This window comes from Xenopus laevis, chromosome 1L, assembly GCF_017654675.1.
Source record: "Xenopus laevis strain J_2021 chromosome 1L, Xenopus_laevis_v10.1, whole genome shotgun sequence".
NCBI classification, from domain to species: Eukaryota; Metazoa; Chordata; class Amphibia; order Anura; family Pipidae; genus Xenopus; species Xenopus laevis.
This window is the reverse complement of record NC_054371.1, coordinates 115236993-115256507: the sequence shown is the minus strand read 5'-3', so window position 1 is coordinate 115256507 and position 19515 is coordinate 115236993. Positions and strand designations below refer to the sequence as shown.

Sequence of the window (19515 nt, the reverse complement as noted above, 5' to 3'; positions counted from 1 at the left end):
CCCAGTGAATTTCCAGAGAACAGTGAAACACTATCATTGCTGTTCCTGTAGAAGTAGTATAATGTAGGCTCTTTGAGGAGCTAAAGGTAATTGCTAATATGGCCCCATAGCCGCTCACTCATGCTGTGGCTCCCAGACCAATTAATGTGGCATACAATGTGGATTCCTGCATTAACCGCCAATTTGCGATGTGTGAATGCCAAACATAAGTCATTCACAGTTGGAAATGGAAAAAGGAAGTACATTAATAACCATAACAACCTATGATCAAGAATAACATTTTCTTGACGTATCTTTAAATCCACTACAATTTTGTGCCATGTTTAAAGCTACTGCAGCTCCCTGTTAGCAAAAAATGCTCTGTACTTACTATCCCTCCCGGATAGTTCTCACATTTTTTATTTCTACAAAAGTTTCCTTGCCGTTTTTAATTTTTTTTTTTACTTTGAAAGAACCCAAGAGAGCCCCAGATCCCACTAAATTAATCCTGCGGATCCCGTCACTGTTGATCAGGAATCCCCATGATGTGTATAGTGGGTTTGTGTAACAGTTAGATGTACAATACGTTTACTGTGTTATCTATGAGTGGGGCCAACAGTGCAAAGTGGCATGTAATCAATGGGCACAAACATAAGGTAATGTCATGAGTACATTGTAGATGTGGGCAAATACTGTAACAAGCATATATAGATAGCCATATTAGTTTGGTGCAGAATTCTGCTTTTGTTGTCAACCCAATTAGTCCTTATACTCTCATCATTTTTTGTAAGTGTAATTGCAATCACATTGCCTGGCTGTTTACATTGCACCTGAGGGGGTTGCCTCCAAAAGCTTGTGCCACATTTCTGCTGTAATAAATATTTTAAATGGCAGGAGCGAAATATGACTGTGTGCTTTATTCCCCTTCCCTAAAAAAACTGTCTGTTTACATGCCATGCACTCCTGGTTCTGACTCCTGAAACAATGCATCAAACTCAGCTGAGTAACAGGAGTAGAGGAGAACAGATGTCTTTTAGATGGCAACCAATCCTCAATAATACAACTTTCTCTCTATCTCTTTACTCAGGCAAACATGTTTATAACATGTACAGCTCGTCTGGGGCCACCCTGTTGCTTTACCAATGGCTGCAACTGGCACAAACAATATGCACGTCACTCACTTCCCTGTTAAAAAAAACGTGATATCAGCGCACGGAGCCTTTAGACAGGGATGGCTGAACCTCGGTTCTCTTGCTCCCTGTTCTCCTGCAGAATGAAAACAATGCTGGGGTTTTATAAATAACCTATCCATAACAATTTTAACAATTACCCTTGGCAAAAGCATGGTTTGCAACTGAGCAACACCTGGAAAGCAGCAGGTATGCAGGGCTCTTTAATTGTGGCTTTAGCGTCCCACCCAGCACAAATACATTCTATTTTAATTTGTGCTGTCCCATTAAGCACAGGGGTTTATGGAGATTGCATGTGTTCTAGATCATGTTATAGCATTTATACTAAGCCTGCTCTGCAATATGTGTTATGCACAATAAGCTGTTGGCCCATAAGGGCTACCATCTGTCAAACGAGCAGCAGCAGCCTCTGCTAAACAACGGGTTAAGAAGGCAGCAGAGCTGACAATTTGCTGCCAATGTGCTGTCCCTGGTGCTTTGTTAATTCTGGCTAAACTTATATATAAGTAGCACTGCAGATTCATGCAAAAATGGTTAAAGCTACTGGCATTTTATTGTGCAGGTCAGATAAAAAGTGCTTCTATTATTTTCTAATATAACCCATCAATTTCACAATTCTCCCATTGCTATGGCTTTTCACTGTATCTATGTATGGATGGCTCAGGGGAAATAACACTCTGTATAAACATTTGCTTTCTCGGACAGGCTCTCTAAGCAGGTATATCTTATTATGTGCACAGAACATTCTATCTCTGCATATTTGCATTAATACAGTGAAGTGGGAGCTGTCATATTCCCTTCCTCGCTGGAAACCTTCTCCATATACCAAAATAGAACAAAACTAACAACTGATCTTTAATGCATAGTGCTCTTCTGTTGGTGCCTTGAGAATAGCTTAACAGTGGCAAAAATGATGCTGTAGTTTCCGCTCATGTAGATATGCAATACCCAGAGGCAGCAACAAAGTCTATTACCTGCTTTCCCAATATAATTACCATTGAATTTGTTTGTATTTCCACAGTTATTCAAAAAATAAAAACTGTGGTACCGAGATAGGCAGTAGCAAAAATAACGAAAAAACAAACAAATACAAAAAGTATTGTAGAAGTGATACCTATATTGGCTAACAATAAAAAAAATACATTGCAAGCTTTCGGAGCACCAAGGCCCGTTCTTCATCAGTGAAAGGTATTCATGGGCAATAAATTAGGAACTTACTGATAGATAGAGATCAAATGTAGAGATAATACAATGAATTAGGGTGGGTTGTAAATAGTCCAGGAGTCTGGATTCAGTCAGGTCACATAGTGTGACATGAAACCTGACCTTAAATTATGGCCCTGTCAATGTGTTAAATAACTCATACATTTGAATTCATAAATCTTCCTTTCCCATTCAGTTTTAAAGTTCCCTTTTAGAATTAAGACCTGCATGTCCTGAAGACTGTGATTTTGACTGCAGAAATGTTGCCCCACTGGTGTACCACATGATTTGGTGTTGATTTTATGTCTGTGAAGATTCATCCTGGTGTGCAATTTTTGTCCTGTTTCCCCAATGTATATGCCTCCTGTAGAGCACCTAGTACATGTAATCATGTATACCACATTGGATGAAGCACACGAATAGTGGTCCAGAATGGTGTAGACTTTTTGTGTATTTGGAATTGCAACTTGATCTTTGCACAGGATGTATTTGCAGGTGTCACATCTGTTGTAGGGAAATGTACCTGCTTTTGTTGTTTTAGGAAGAGCACTTCTGACAATCGTTTTCCTCAGATTAGGTGGTTGTCTATAAAACAAGAGAGGTCGTTCCGGGAATATTTGTTTTAGTCGGGTATTTGTATGGAGCATGGGTTGCAGGTCTCTGGCTATTTTTGTAATAATGTTCAGATGTGGGTTTTAGGTAACTACAATAGGTACCCTGTTGTTTTCTGACTTTTCTTTGTAATCCAAGAGTGTGTCTCTGGGTATTTGAGTTGCTCTGTGGATTTGATCATCAATAACCTGCGGATGGTATCCCTGATTAACAAAAGTTTTCCGTAAGGAAAGGAAATGTTTATTTCTGTCATCAAGGTTTGAGCAAATCCGGTTGTATCTCAGAGCCTGGCTAAACACAATTGATTTTTTTATGTGATGAGGATGAAAACTGTCCCACATAAGATATGCAGGACGGCCTGTTGGTTTTTGGTATAGGGATGTTTGTATGGTTCCATTTTTGATGGATATGGTTGTATCCAAGAACTTGATGTGTAAGTAAGAGAGGTTAAGGTTGATGGTGCGGTGGAATTGGGTAAATCTTTGGTGGAGTGTCAATAGTTCTTTTTCTGATGCTGTCCATACGATATGTCATCTATATACCATAAATAGGTTAAGGGCCTGGTATATCATATGGACAGCATCAGAAAAAGAACTATTGACATTCCACCAAAGATTTAACCAATTCCACCCCACCATCAACCTTACCCTTAACCACTCTTACTCACACATCAACTTCTTGGATACAACCATAGGATGAGCAGGCCTGAACTGTCAAATTCTGGCAAATGCAAGAAGGCTGCTACCATCGAAAGTCACTATTTAGTGGGCCAGTGGGGGTAGGGTTGCCACCTTTTCTGGAAAAAAAATACCGGCCTTCCTACATATTTCTCTTTTTTTTCCCCCCTAATAATAACATTGGGATCGGCCATAATTTTTACCGGCCAGGTGGCAACCCTAATTTGGGGGGGCTGTTTGAGCCTTAGTGTACTTGCAATGCCACCAGAACCTATTCTGAATCCCAGACCTGCATGAGTGTATATTTGTACTATATGACATTTATTAACAAGTGTTATATTTTTTTGTAACATTTGACTTTAGTTCCATATAGGAACAATTCCCTACGTTGGGATGCACCCATTTTATGGCATCATTGCATTGGTGGTTCATAAGAAAATTCTCAATAACTGCTGCAAGCCAGTTAAAGTGCTTTTTCGAGCCATAGAAATCTAGGGTAGGTGTCTGGATCAGTTTTAGGCGTCTCTTTGCCTAGTGTGACATTAGCCATATACTAAACTTGGGCATCATTAACAAACCCTAATGATTTTTTTAAAAAAAAATCTTTTGACACAGAACACATTTGGATGCAAGTTCCTTTAATGAAAGTGGTTTTAGATGCAACTCGATGAAAGGAAAAGTACAATGTACTGCGCTTTTGAACTAAATGACCCCTATTGCTTTTGCTGTATCTATTTGATATGAGCTAACGAGCAGGGCACTAGTGACGTGCAGGCCAGCCTGAAACCCAAAGGTCGAGCAGGCTCGGGTTGGCTTGGCTCCTGCACAAAATCTTCTACTATACAGTGTTGTCAAATATGTTGGTGGTTGATTAATATATTAAGATAATAATTTTCCAGTTATAAAATCAGAGTAGTCTTTCTCTCTCTCTGCTAAGGCAGTAAAACAGACTTTTCCATAACAACAAGACGGCAACACTGACCTGAGTCAACCACAATTTCACTGTGCAAGAAAAGAAACAGACACAAAGCACAGTGACCTGGAACACAGAACATTATATTCCAGGTCATGCTTAAAACTATAGTTCATTTGATTATTGCTTATAAAAGGCAAATAATCCACACTGTTTAAAACAGTGCCTGCCAAGTGTACAATACATTTGCAGTGGGAGGAATGAGAATGCCTTTCAGGCCTAGACTAGCCGTATTTTTTCCTTCAACTACTGCTGAGATGACAAATTTAAGACTCTGAACAACATCTTCCAGTATCCCAACCCACGTCATAAATTGCAGTTCTCAGAAACTGCAGTGTGGTCGACATATCTGCCTTTCACAATTAAAGCACCAAATCCTTCTCTCTGTATTCCCAAAACAACCACACTGCCCTTCTTCTGACCATCCGATGCATTTTTAATGGGAAACTGGATTGTTTAAACCACAAAGTGTAGCAGATGATTAATAAATCTGTGTCATAAACAACTTCATTATATTATCCTGATAATTCTTGACATAATGAATGTTTTATTACTATCCTAATTTTTTGTCCCAGACTGACAGTACAACAATTTGGTGTACCAGGGTAACTGTTGAATGTAATAGTTAAAAAAAATAAATAAAAAAAATTTGCATTTTGCTCTGTAATATTATTCTTAGGTTTATTACATTGCTCATAGGAATTTTTTTTTGGCATATACATATGGTTTTTAAAGTAAGAAGTTTTATTATATAAATGGTGCACTGACTCAAAAACGAAGGGGCCCATTTATGATTGCCTGAGCTTTCATGCTCTGGCCATGTTTATCAACTTTACGAATGTCAGATTTATTAACGACATGGCCAACGGGGAGATTAGTCTCCTGCAATTATTTATGCGCGACTGAATCGACAAATCTTCCGAAAATGCATCTCCATTGGAAACAACTGAAATCACCAGCGACAAAACCAACATATTGTAAAGTCGCACTAAGTTACCTCTGGAGGAAAGTCGCTGTCGCCCACTGTCCTAAACATTGACTTTGTGTGTTTTGTTTTTTTAAATCTGCCCTACTATAGTTATATGGGTGATAACTGGTGTTATTATAGATAGGGATGCACCAAATCCACTATTCGAGGACTCCTGAATCCTTCGTGAAAGATATCAAACCAAATCGAAACCCTTATTTGCATATGTAAATTAGGGGGGGAAGGGGGAAAGAGAACTACGCTCAAATTTTTTACTTCCTTGTTCGTGTGACGAAAAGGGGTTTTGTGATATTTTTCTGTTTGGCCTGGCACTTGGATTTGTCTGTATTCTGCTGAAAAAAGGCACAATCTTGGCTTTGGTGCATTATAGAGGCCAGGGAGTAATTACATTTCAGGAAAAGAAACCGCAGTGAAACACTCCGTTAAATCACATGAATAAGCACAATTTTCAGCTTAAGGCATAATAAGCAATATTTGTATATATTAACAAGGGTGTTTAATAAAATGTCATGTAGAACAGACTTTGTTTCGATTTTTTGTTAATATAGGCAGCTCTAACAGAGGTCATGTTGAGTCACGCCCCTTTCTTTATAACTGCATCTCCATATAGGACTCCATTAAGCCGTCACTGATGAGAGGCAGCCTCCCAGTTAAGCAAAGTTTAAAGATTTGTTTACCTTTAAACTTCTCCGCTCATTTTTCCCACTCCATATAAATGTAAGAGGGACGTAGCAGGCTTACAATAAACCCTACTCATGTGCGGCTGATGTTATTGTACAACATATTTTATCACAGACGAGATCTTAAAATCTGTTCTGGATACCGTCACACATTTGCACCAGTCTAAGGGAAATTTATGTGCGCAGAAATGTTAGTCAGACCTTCCTATAGGTTTCATTTAGAAGAAATAGGACCATGAACATCTTTACTATGTAAGTGATTAGCAGCTGCTAGAATTATTGTGTCACAGGAGCAAAGCATTAACAAACCAATAAAATCTAGATGGACCCTAAGCAGCAGCCACAACCAAAATGGAGGCTTAATATCAAGCAGTTTCCCTTTTTTTTAAAAAAAAAAAAAAAAAAAAAAAGGGAAACTGCTGGATCATTAGGGTCCTAAATTGTACTTAAAGGTTCTATAACTAATGTAATAGGAATAGGGTATTGTCAGTTTGCTTGGCATGTACTTTTCAAAGCCTAAACTACAATAGCAAGGACATATTCTAAAATGTGTACTTTCTGTTGCTCCTCCTTAAATAACACTGGGACACCTCATCTTCATCTCCTAATGTCAAAGAGACCCTTAACAGAGAGTTCCTTTAATTGTCACAGTTTGCAAATACATTTTCAGCTACTCAGACCTTTTGCCGGCCCCCAGGTATAATGTTAGTTTGACATGCAGTCTCTTGGACTCCCCATCTGCAACTTTTTGATACTGCAATAAAAAAACCTTTAGTGCTTTTAATAATCAGTTAGTCTAAAAATTAGCTGGTGAAGGAATCTCATCAGATATGTTATAATATATTCCCAACATTGGTGAGTAGCAAAGAGTCCAAAAAGCAGAACGTTACTTACATGCAAAAGTGCAGGGATTTCAGCCTTGCTCCCTTGCTGATTATCGAGCAGGCCATCACAGACAACATTATTAGGGTTATATACTACTGCTATTATGTGCTATAATGGCATGAGATCCATTCATGAACAACTCCAATTATAGCATTTTTTAAGCTTAGCTAATTTGAATTGTGAAATCGCTTACATTCTGGTGTACATTGGAGATCAATAACCATTATCTGTCCAATTCCCTAGCTACGAATTAGTGTCCTAGAGGAGGAATCTGCCATTCTCACATGGACCAAAAACTGGTCAATATTGATAATGACCTGCCAATGCTTCTGGAAAGTAGACCAGAAGCCATATATTATGTTATGAAGGCATTGGTTCTGCAGCAATATGTTAGCATTTAGTGCAGAGTCAGAATATCAAGCAGCTCAAGTCAGTTTTAATCAGATTAACAGCACATTAGATACACATAGTTGCTACTGCTGTTTTACTACTTAACATCCACTTCTGGCTTACAGTGGTTGATGGTTTTTTTGGGCTGTTCCTGCCACTGCTGTACAGGCAAAATATAAACTTGCATTGGGGGTGAGCTGTTGTCATTTACATTTCCAGCTAGAAAAAAGATGCTTAGATATTCACAATATAGTTATTTTGTATATTGTAGTTAAGGCAACAGCATTTATAGTTAACATAGGATGATCTAAACAGTAAAGAGTTACCAGGAGTGGTGCAGCGCTCTTGCACCAGAATATTGGGGGTCTCACCATAAAAGTTTCATTAGGCAAAAGATGTGCAAGCTGACTATATACATTTGGCCAAGATACAGGCAATGCAGAGTACTAGCTTTTAGGGGAGCAGTCCCCTCACATGGGAAGTAGGATGACACTCGTTAGATGTAAATGCATTTCTACATGAATCTTGCTTGCTGGACCATATAAGACCACAAGCCTACAGCAGAAATCAGTTGGTAAATCTGTAAATAAGCAACTAAACACAACATATCTCATGTATTGCAATATACATTTTTAACTGCCATTAGTACTTCATAACATATGAAATGCTGACATTTAAAAAATAAACAAGATGCATTGACACAGTGGATACTTGGGTGCAGAGCATGCCCCCATTCTTCCAAATTCTCAAATTCTTGACTTGACTTTCAACCAGCTCTCAGTAGTAGAGTTAAATGGAAGAGGAGAATTTATTTCTGTAGCTGGACTAACATTTTCTTCAGAACACAAGGCCTAGTTTAAGCGACACCAGTGCCTGCTCACAGTGGCATTCATCTTTGTCCCAGGGGGAGCTTACTGAAGGCCTAAGCGACATTAGCCATAAATAGTTTGGACCTTGAAAAGTAGTACTTACCCGTTTTTTTAAAAGTCTTTTAGCAAAGTCCATGATCATTGATTTTAAATAAACCTCCAACTAGAAGCAGTATTCCTAAACCAAGTGATTCATACAATATGCACAGAAAGACTGGATTTTATTAGTAATGTGTCAAAAAATTAAATCATTGCAACAAAGGCAACCACTATTTTTACATATGGAGAAAAATATGGAGCACAGAGCAAGAACTGATTACATGAGAAATAGGTCTTAAAAAATCTTAGTATGTCTATCATCAGAACTGTGGCACCATTTTTAAGGACAGAAAGTCTCATCTAAAAGAACAAATAGCCCCATAACTGTTATTTTGTGGTGGTGTGGTTATTAAGGTGGCCATAGATGCAACTATAATATTGTATGAAACTAATTTTTGAACAATATTCGGTGTGTGTATGGTGGGAGCCAACCGGCAAATTTTGATCGGATGACTAGACTAGCTGCTTACTGACCTATGTACAGAGCCAAAAAATGGGCTTCAACACATATTTGATTAGGCTAAGCTATATTGCAAGATCTCATATGTTTGGTGTAGATGTGGTCAATCCAAGATTTTTATTTTATGGAGAATCATGCTGCTACTGTTAATGGTTTATAGTATTCCCTCACTCACCCTGCTGATCATACCTGAAAACAGAAAACTTAAATAATGATTGCAGATTGATTTTAAGAGACATAATCTACTTGAATGTAATAACAATTGCAATCTCTCACCTCCAAAGTAGGAGCCATCTGAGAGCTTCACCTCCTTGTTGCCCTTGGTGAGGACGCTAACCACCCCATGTTGGATGAAATACATCTTTTTGCCAATGGTCCCCTCACGAATGATATAATCGGTGGGCTGAAAGACCTCAAACTTCAATTTGGTCAGCATGCCAGTCACAAAAGAAGGGTCAGCATTGGCAAACAGTGGCATGGACGCTACCAGTTTCCTGCAGTTAAAGTTGACTATTTCCTAATCACAGGAATGATGGGATAGAGAGAAGCAATGCAGGCATGTGCAAAGAAAAACATGGGGCAGTTGAAAATAAGAGGGGGGAGATGTGAAAAATGAAAAGGGAAAACAGAGCAGGAAAGAGGTAAAAAAAAACATGGAGATAAAAGAGAGAATGAGTTAATTAGTTCTGCACACTCCTCAAAAAAAAATTTAAGCACATCCTCCCCATCATATCGGTCCTTTCATGCATACATCCTGCCCATCCATAAATGCAAGATTTTTATGCACATTGGACCTCATGTTTCCCTTACCTCCCGCAGGGGCTCATTCAGCTCTCCCAGGATACTGTCCTCATCAAACATCTTGCCTTGGTAGCGATGCTCGTAATAATCATGAATCCTTTGACGAAAATCAGCAGGAAGCTTGTGAAAGGACATGTACTGCTCCACCTGCTTGTACTGCAAAGAGAAACAGAAACTCTTTCCAGAAGCAATCTATACTCAAATAAGTGGTACCAAGTTTACTAGAAGGAGACAAGGCATAGATGCATTGCTAAAAACAAGTTTGTGACAATAAGGGTCCTTTTATGTGTGTTTGAGTACATCGAAGAACACGAGCTAACAGAATCCATTTTAATCTGCCTGGTTTTACTCACAAGCATTCAGATGTGTCTTCAAAAAGCTGTTTTTTTTGTTCAACCTTAACATGTTGCATTTTTATGCTATTGAAACATGTTCAAACCATAAAAATAAATGCACATTTATAAAGACTGAATAAATGCATACTTGCATTTAAAAATGTATATACATTATATGCATTTTAATACATCCAATGCACATTTAAAAAGAAGCACATTTAAATGCCTATTTAAAAGAGTCCTTATGCTATAATCAAATACAAAATGTCTGCCAGTGCACAAAAGCCAAAATACTGTATGTCATGAAATATATGAAAATGTCCTCTTCTCAACTAAATATTGGCATGGCATGGACAAGTAAAATCACTGGCAAAAAAGGAATTATACACATGGCAAACTGTGTTGATTACTATGTTATTCTAAGCTTCGAGTTACATACAAAGCATAAAAACTTCTGTACATTTACTGCCATGACATATGCAGTCAGAAATGATTGGAATTGCCTTGTTTATACAAAATCTCTTTTGTATATACATGTGAGGAACTGGCATAATCTATGGGCATCCTTCATCCTCTGCAATATCCGTCAGTTCCTGAACTACAACACTCAGAATTACTGTGCTGCATTCCCACTTCTTTTAGCTTTACTTTCTTGCATTTACAAATAAGCAGTTTTTAAATGAAATCAGCATGTCCAAGTGATCCATCTAATCATGAAAGCTTTTAGTTAATATGCTGGTTGGTGAAAATATGTCATTTTTCCAAAAAGAACTGTTATATAAGCAGAGTACCTGGAGAGAGAAGTTCAACTATACTGCACAGTCACTGATAGAGAGAACAGAATGTACCAGAGGATAAAATGTACCGTTCAAGCGAATATAGACATAAAAATAACGACAGGACAGGGAGACAAAAAAAGTAAATTATATTATCGACGAAATCCCATAAATGAAAGAAGAGCAGCAGTATCAGATTCATAGAATGTAGTAAATTTGAAAGTTTGCCCTGGTTCTTACCTTTTCTTGATATTGCCTGCGTGAGGAGTCCAAAGACTGGATGAGAGCTGTAGCATGTCCTATGAACATAGCATAGCATGTTGCTCCTACAATCATACTTAGCATGGTAAGCCAAATATCTGTCATGCTCTCAGGAGCTTGGCGCCCGTAGCCGATACACAGCATGTGGCTCATGGCTTTGAAGAGTGCAAATGAGTAAAGTTCACTCCACGAATCATTCTAAGGAAGAGAATAGAAAAGAATCACTACCCAAAGCAGTGAAAAACTGCCCAAACACCAGGAGAAACAGATTCTGCTCCATGTTTCTCTATGTTGTGTGCACATCAACACTGGCTCGCACTTTTATTGCAGCAAAGTTTAAGTAAAGATAACCCTAAGGGTAATGATCAGCACAAGACAGGCAGGTGTATAAAAAAATCACAGGTTTGAAAGACTAAACCAAGCATACATTTATCAATGTATAAATACTCCCAACTATGTACATGTGTATATACCCTGGGCTATTTCACATAAGGGACTTCATCCAAAGTAAAAAAACTGATAACTCACCTGATTTGACCAGTGACCTGGGTGTATACAGAACTCGGGTCCCACATAATGGGTAGAGTTTCTGTGATATGCTACATACAAAAGGGAACATACTCAATGATTTTCAATGGTGTCTCAGGTGCATTGCCCTGAACTGGTAGCAAGCAGCGAAAACCAACACAACAAGCAAGATGAACAAACACCCCAGCAGCAAACCATGATCAAAGATAAACCTAGCATTTATTTCGTGCTTTTAAAACATGATAGTCTCAGGCATTTCTTAACTACAGACAGTTAATCATAGGCTTGAGGCTGCTGAAGTGCTGGTTCATTTTGCATGTCATTTCAACATGCAGGTAAGCTAGAGAAAAGGAAATTTGGATAAATTAGGACAAGGCCACTGAAATAAAAAGGAGGGGGTCTGAAAAGAAAAAGAAAGCAGCCAGTTGATACAATGGTATACAACTGCAGAAAAAGCAGAATACAGAAGATGGAGGACGGATTGGAGACAACAGAGGCAGAGGTAAGGGATAAATAAAAAAAATAAAAAAAGACAGAGCATGATAAGTGGAACTGGACACAAAATTCAAAGTGCACCAAATACACAGAGGGGAATTGGCAGATAAGTAATTGGAAAGTTGGATATTATGATTTGAAGAAAAAAAAAGCACGGGAGGAAAAGAGGGGAGAATGGGGACAGAAATTTAAATGTGAAAATGATACACTAGATATTGCATTGCAATAAAAAGATATTTTGATCATGAAGAGGTCATGGGGAGATAAAGGGAAGGCGTGAGCAACAAAATGCAGATGAGAACACAATGAAAAAATAGAAGATGGTGAGAACAGACATAACCAAGAGATTAAGTGGAGAAAAGCTGATAGGAAGAAGCAGAAAATCTATAACTATTCCTGTGCTGAGATACGCAATTCTGCTGACACACACAAGGACACTGATCCCTCTCTCCTGGGCACTACCAGACCCTTCTGTGGCTTCTCAGGTGCCAGTGTACTGCTTCCAGGCACCAGCTACTTCTTTCAAGCAGAGTTGCTATAACCCTTCAAGGACTTAACCCTAACATCACTCTAAGGCTTCCTTGACTCAAAGTGTGAGAAGAGTGTGGCTACTGACACTGTACAGATAGTTAGCAGCAATTAATCTTTAAGAAACCAGCTTTAGTGATTTGTTTCCTAAAATATACAAATACCTGTTGTCAGCAGCAAATAAAATGATAATAAAAAAATCTGAAACAAAGCAAGCACTATACCATGTACTTACCACCATTTTGTTAATAGACACCCAGCAATTAGCTGGGAAATCTTGGAGCATGGGAACAAGAAACTGTAGGCAGCCATCCCAATGGCAAAGCAACAACATCATGGCAATTAAGTTAATGATCCTCATTACTGCACTGGCAAGGTCATAGGTCATGTGGAAAATCTGGATGGAGACAAAAAGTGGAGTGTTATTGCATGAGGTGGTGTCAAAAAGAAAGGTGGCATAGGCAGCAAATGCAAGCTCATAATACAAAACTAAGCTTTACTCCCCGAAAAAATCAGTAGGCCACAACATAGGGAAAAAGGAGGAAATGGTTCAAGGAAGCAAAATCATTAGAACAAGGATAGACATACTTCAATACCATAGCTGGTGCAGAAGAGCAAGTGGATCCTGGGAGCAAAACTTGGAGTCCCAGAGTGAAACAAAGATATGACTAGAATAAACTAAAGCCCCCCCCCCCAAAAAATAGTCCAAATTGAAGAAATATTATGAATCCAGTAAAAATGATACAGAACTAAGAGAAGAATTTAAAAAAAAAGTAAAGTACAGGAATTCACAATGAACTAAACCGATAAAAAAAGCATAATAAATCCAATGTCCAAAACTCTAGAAATAAGCACAATACCTGTACCAGAAAATATATAAATGCTTCACACATAAGGAAAATTAAATCATAACCTGCAATCCAAGAATCTAAGGATGCTCACACTAGAAAAGAAGTAGAAAGTAAAAGTAGGTATAACGTATGATCCTTAGATACACATTTCTGTTCTCTCCCTACTTCCATTCAGGACTCTTTTCCTCTCCATTCCAATGGATAATAGGTACAAATTTTGCTGCTTTTTCATTAGCATAGATTAACTGTATTTATTTTAGTGGAGAGGGCACCAATACACATAGTTGCATTTTGGCTCAAAGGAATAAAAGAACATAAAGTCTATATACAATTTAAATAAAGCAAACCGATTATTCCTAGAACAAATGCACCAATCACAATTCACTCTGCCACATCCAAATGTGTAAGAATATATAGCCAGTCAAGCAAGCATACTTGTTCAGCGCTTACAGGGAGATTTATAAAATGCCAAATTTGTATGCAAATTGAAAAGGATATGGTGATTCGCCTGTTGTTCTCACCAGAATCAATGAATATAAATGCTTAGATGTGTGCATAATAAATCAGGGACAAGTGGGCAATCTGTAGGCATAAACTAGTCACCAGGCCCTTTTATTATGGGCCCTATTGATTAAATCAGATTTCAGGACATGTGTAATTTTGATGATTTACTTGGCAAGCTCATTTGGTAATTGAAATCAGCAACTTGAAATTCCTATTTTCTAACCTTGTTAAATGTGGGCACAGACGTGGAATGCATTTCACAGATTAGCTAGGTACATACACGTAAATAGCCGTTTCAAATCAGTATATATGAAACTAATGTAATCTGCAGAAGCATATAGGAAATTGCATGGTTGTTAGAAGCTGCACGCCATATCAAACAAATTGCTTGTTAGTGAAACACATCACTAATAAGTTGTGATGAGCCAATCAGCTTTTAGTCCAATCAAAATGGTCAGGTAGACGACAATCATGAAGATTAGACGGAGAGTCTTATAAATCAATTTGAACTGATGAAGAAGTAGTTGTCATTACTATCAACTGGATCTGACTGTATAGACCGGCACAGCAAAGTTTCCATCTATACCAGCCAATTGTGTGGCATGCTGCAACTCTAGTCTCCAGTAGAGTCTAGAATAGATACAACAACCCCTGATAACTACATTGTAGAATACTGGTGATTATTTGTACACTGCAGTATCTGGACACTACGTTCAAATATGCTCCATACTAAACAAGGAGATCAGCAGCTACTGTACACTTGTTAATATCTTTACACCATTATAAATGCTGGTTTAGTTATTGTCGAGCACAAAAGGTACTCATTATTATAGGGTAAGAGCAAACCGGTCAACTGTTTGCTTAAAAAGGACATCATTGAAACAGACATTTTTAAATGATCCATAAAACTCGTTTCCAGATACAGTAGAACATGTACAGGTATGGGACTTGTTATCCAAAATGCTTGGGACCTGGAGTATTCTGGATAACGAATCTTTCAGTAATTTGGATCTTCATATTTTAAGTCTATTAGATAATCATGTAAACATTAAATATACCCAATAGGCTGGTTTTGCTTCCAATAAGGATTAATTATATATTAGTTTGGATCAAGAACAAGGTACTGTTTCATTATTACAGAGAAAAAGGAAACCTTTTTTTCAAAATTTGGATTATTTGGATAAAATGAAGTCTATGAGATGGCCTTTCCATAATTCGGAGCTTTATTGATAACGGGTTTCTAGATAACGGATCACATACCTGTATTGCATTTTATTTCCCATGCAAATCTATTATGTTTTTTAAAAAGGGGTGAGAGAAAACATTTTTCTGTTTTTGATACACCTAGCCTTTGTATTTAGCACAAGCTGATTGGAGCCAACATTTGTGTATGTGTGCAAAGGAAAATCTGGCAGCATACAGAAGGGGAACACATTTCGAAACAAATTCAAGAAGCTTAGAAAAAAGAAAGAATCAGCCTGGTTTTGCTTGTACTGATATTGTTTTCTACAACCAGACTGTTATATGGGGAGAGTGACAGCTGCTGCCAGGAAGGTACGGATGGTGGGAGCTATAGTTCACAAAAACTGGACCCTCGTTGCCAATAGACAATGTAATTCACAAGCAGAAAAACCTAGTTTTAAAGAATAAGAACATATAGCAGCGTATCTAGGGGAATTAGGTAAAAAGAAAAGATGGCAATCCTAATTTTGGCCTTTGGAAAACGGGCGGTGGTGAAATCAATTGGGGGCGGAGCTATGACATATGGGGGCAGGAAAACAGGCAGGTTAGGAAGAAGAAAGGTGGATGGGGCAGAAAAATGTGAGTGGAAATGGGCTAACTAGGTAGGGAAATGGGAGGGCTAGGTGAGGAAACGGGCAGCCTGTAGTTAGAACAGGTGATCAGCAGTGGAGAGGGTAAAGAAAAGGGAAAGATTAATAGGGCATTTATAATTTACTGGCAAGTACATTACCGGTGCGTTTATAAAACCAATGCCTGCTGATGATTTACAGGCTAAGCCAGTCAAATACTAGGTGCAAAAACTGGTGCCTGGGTATTTAACAGTGATATACAAGGAAATGTCATATAATATATGTGTACAAATACTCAATGCTACATTTCGATTGCCAACTTCTGATCTTGCACATTTCCACACACTGAAGCATCAAAGTTCTGATTTTAGTGGTTTTAGAAACCATGGAAAAACTCAAAAACCACAAACGCCAAGACATTTATTAGAACAGCCTAATATAAAAAGTACAAATTAATAAATATGTGGAACCAATTTGAATACAAATATGAAGACCTCAAAAACCCTCTAATTTTTTGTGCGAATATAAATGGAGAAAAACTGAAAAGTTTTAAAAGCTTGAAGTAAAGAAAGATTTTACAACTGTAAAAGGACAAATCCCACTGACATCTACAGGCCTCGACAGCTTTTATATGGAGACATTTTGTACAAACAAAAATTAAAATCAGCCCTGTTGTGTCTCAAACCCTTCTCCTATTCAATTATAAGCTCTTTTCTTTCTTCATCTCTTTTATCGGTTGCTTTTGTTTGTAATCTGCATGTTTAATATATACACCTATTTATTGTACAGCGCTGCAGAATATGATGGTACTTTAGAAGTATATGTTAATAACAATGCATGGACATGCGTTTCCATGTGTCACTGCTGCAATGCCAAAATTACAAGCCAGTAACACATGGTGTAGCTTAAACCTCACTTTTCCCTTATGGCATCTGACTGGAGAAAATGGACCTAATGTTTGGAAAAATGAAATCAACAAATGTAACTGTGACATGAGAAAAAGTCGGTGGAGCAGGTTACAGGGACTGCAGATAAATTACATACTGTACATTGTGGTATGGATGTTGGCAGGGACTGGCAGAAATGCAAGGTTAAAGCATTAAAGGGGTTGTTCACCTTTGAGTTAACTGTTAGTATGATCTAGAGAGCGATATTCGGATACAACGCAATTGGTTTTCATTGTTTATTATTTGTGGATTTTGAAAATCATAAGGCGAATAATTCAAAAACGATAAAAAATAAATAATGAAGAGCAATTAAAAGGTTGCTTAGAATTGGCATTTGCATAACATACTTAAAGTTAATTTAAAGGTGAACCACCCATTAATATCCCATTAATATCATAGAATCAAGACATTCCTGGTATTCTTGATCTGCACCTTGGTAGCGGTCGCGAGAGCAGCGATCGAGCAGGACGGTCCAGGTGAGCTCCGCCATTAACGCTTCGTGAGTAGAATTGTTTTTGACCATGCACATTTTGTGGCCGCATTCCCTAATTCCCATGTTCATTTTACAAAATTTGGCAGGTTATGAAAGTTTGAACATATTTCTGTGTTTTTTTTTTCCAGTTATTACAGTTTTGCCCTTTAAGCTGTGAGTCTAACTTTTCCTAAGAGACCTGTGATCTTATATTGTTACAATTACTTATTTGCTTATCTAGTATTCTTGATCTGCGCCTTGGTAGCGGTTCATGGCTTTGATGGTCAAAAAGAATGTTGTTCCTCTTTCTATTTCCAAAATGTTGGGGGGTATGTAATTACTTCAATGCAATACAATACATTTACATTTCATAAAACATGATTTGCTATGCACCAGATTGTTTTATATTGAAATACAAGAAATACATGGAAAATTGTGTTTCTTATTGAAGACTCCAAACAGATAAAGTGGTTTTGTATTGGTAAAGATAATATGGTAAAGATAATATCCCATAGCAATATGAGACTATTCTTTTAAAAGGACCAGAAATGTTAAAAATATATATTTAAAGTTTATGTCTCATGATCCAGCAACACATCTGTCCTATTAAATTTTGATAGAGGTGTCACTTGTATAGTTCTGTAAAGAGCCCTTTATGGCATTTGTTCTGTTTATCTTTATAAAAAATCATTGCATGCTACACAGGTTATCAGTTATGTGCTGTGTGAACATGTGCCTTTTTGCCCTATTCAGCTTAAAGTGTCACCAAGACACAAAAATCTGTATAATAAAAGTCCTTTTTAAATTAAACATGAAATCCAATTTCTATTTTTTATTAAAGCATTCATAGCTGTTGTAAGCTCATTTAAACATCTCAGCTGTCAATCATGTCACTGCTCTCCCAACATTCCCCCATTCTGTTAACCATTTAATTTTGTAGCCAGTGCATGGGGATGGACATTGTGTCCCCCATTCTGGTGCACAAACAAGATTCTGTGATGACGCAAGGCTTGTCTTAATAACAGTGTGCACAAAATGGCTCCTGCCTGCTTGCTATAATTATGAATTCCCAGACTGAAGGAAACAAGATTCAAATAATTTATATTGTGTAATTAAAGTTAATTTTGCTTGACTAATGTGATAAAATAGGATTTTGAATAATTTTTTTGGGTGACGGGTCCCCTTTAAATGACTGCTCCATGGCTACACAGCAACATATTTATATAAACAGTATTAGTGTTTCTAAAGCAAACACAAATCTTTTACCAGAGCAAGGTAACAGCACATAACATTAAATACATATTAAATACTTTAATTTAATTTTTTCTTGTTATTGGTCCCTTACAGAGAACCTTGGCTATAAAATACTCTTGAGCACAGATATTCACTTCCGTTTTTATCTAAATGACAAATGTAATCTGTGGTAGTTTCTTCTGTTGCTTAGCAGGGGTTGTTTGGCAATGCTGAAATCAAGTCGTTCCAAGCACTTCTGCCCATCATCAGAAGCATCTGACAAAAATGTCTGCTTGATAGGGACAAGTCAAAGTGACTGAGATTCAAAATAGGCCTTGAAATTTCAAGAGTACAATAGAGGCACAATAAATAGTGACCATGACATCTTATAGCATGTCATTTTACAGCACAGTGGTGCTTCAACTTTGTACGGTCACCTTCTGTTAACTGAAGTATTCAATGGAAAACTGTTTTATAACTTCATAATTTTAAGATGTCAATTTTTAAAACTTTGTAAATGAAGACTGAAGACTTGTTCAGATGTGTGCAAAAAATTGTAAAGTCTTAAACAGAAGAATTTATGAGGATAAATATTAAGGACTAGTTATTTATGCTGAAATATGCTTACAAAATTTTTTTAGCTTAGTCCCCTTGAACATCAAACTCATTTGTCAAGTTTACCTCTAAGCTGGCGGCCCTGAAGAATTTTAATAACCTGGAGAATGAATGTAGCATAATTACATGAGGGGGTGGTAGAAATTTTATATATATATTGCTTTTCAAGAATACATTTCAGAATTTATTAATGTTGCTGTGGATGGTCGCCTTGGAGGACTCAAACAAAGCAAGTAAGTTATTCTCTGAAGCCTGAGATCGAGGCTTGAATAGCTCTAATAGGATTAAAAGATTAGAATGTATGCAGACCACAGCATACTGTATCTGGGACAAATAGAAATATAAGTCTGGAG

The 19515-nt window shown here is 37.5% G+C and overlaps 1 protein-coding gene across 1 annotated transcript in view; it reads right to left on the bottom strand.

Moving 5' to 3' along the window:
• The window catches only part of LOC108713200 (potassium/sodium hyperpolarization-activated cyclic nucleotide-gated channel 2), a 40132-nt gene that overhangs the window by 2893 nt on the left and 17724 nt on the right, over positions 1-19515 (bottom strand). Inside the window, exons 3-6 of the mRNA XM_018256060.2 lie at positions 12965-13126; positions 11158-11376; positions 9816-9962; positions 9282-9522 (exon numbers count right to left, since the gene is read on the bottom strand). Coding sequence (XP_018111549.1) covers positions 9282-9522; positions 9816-9962; positions 11158-11376; positions 12965-13126 — 769 coding nt within the window. The remainder of the gene's footprint in view (positions 1-9281; positions 9523-9815; positions 9963-11157; positions 11377-12964; positions 13127-19515) is intronic.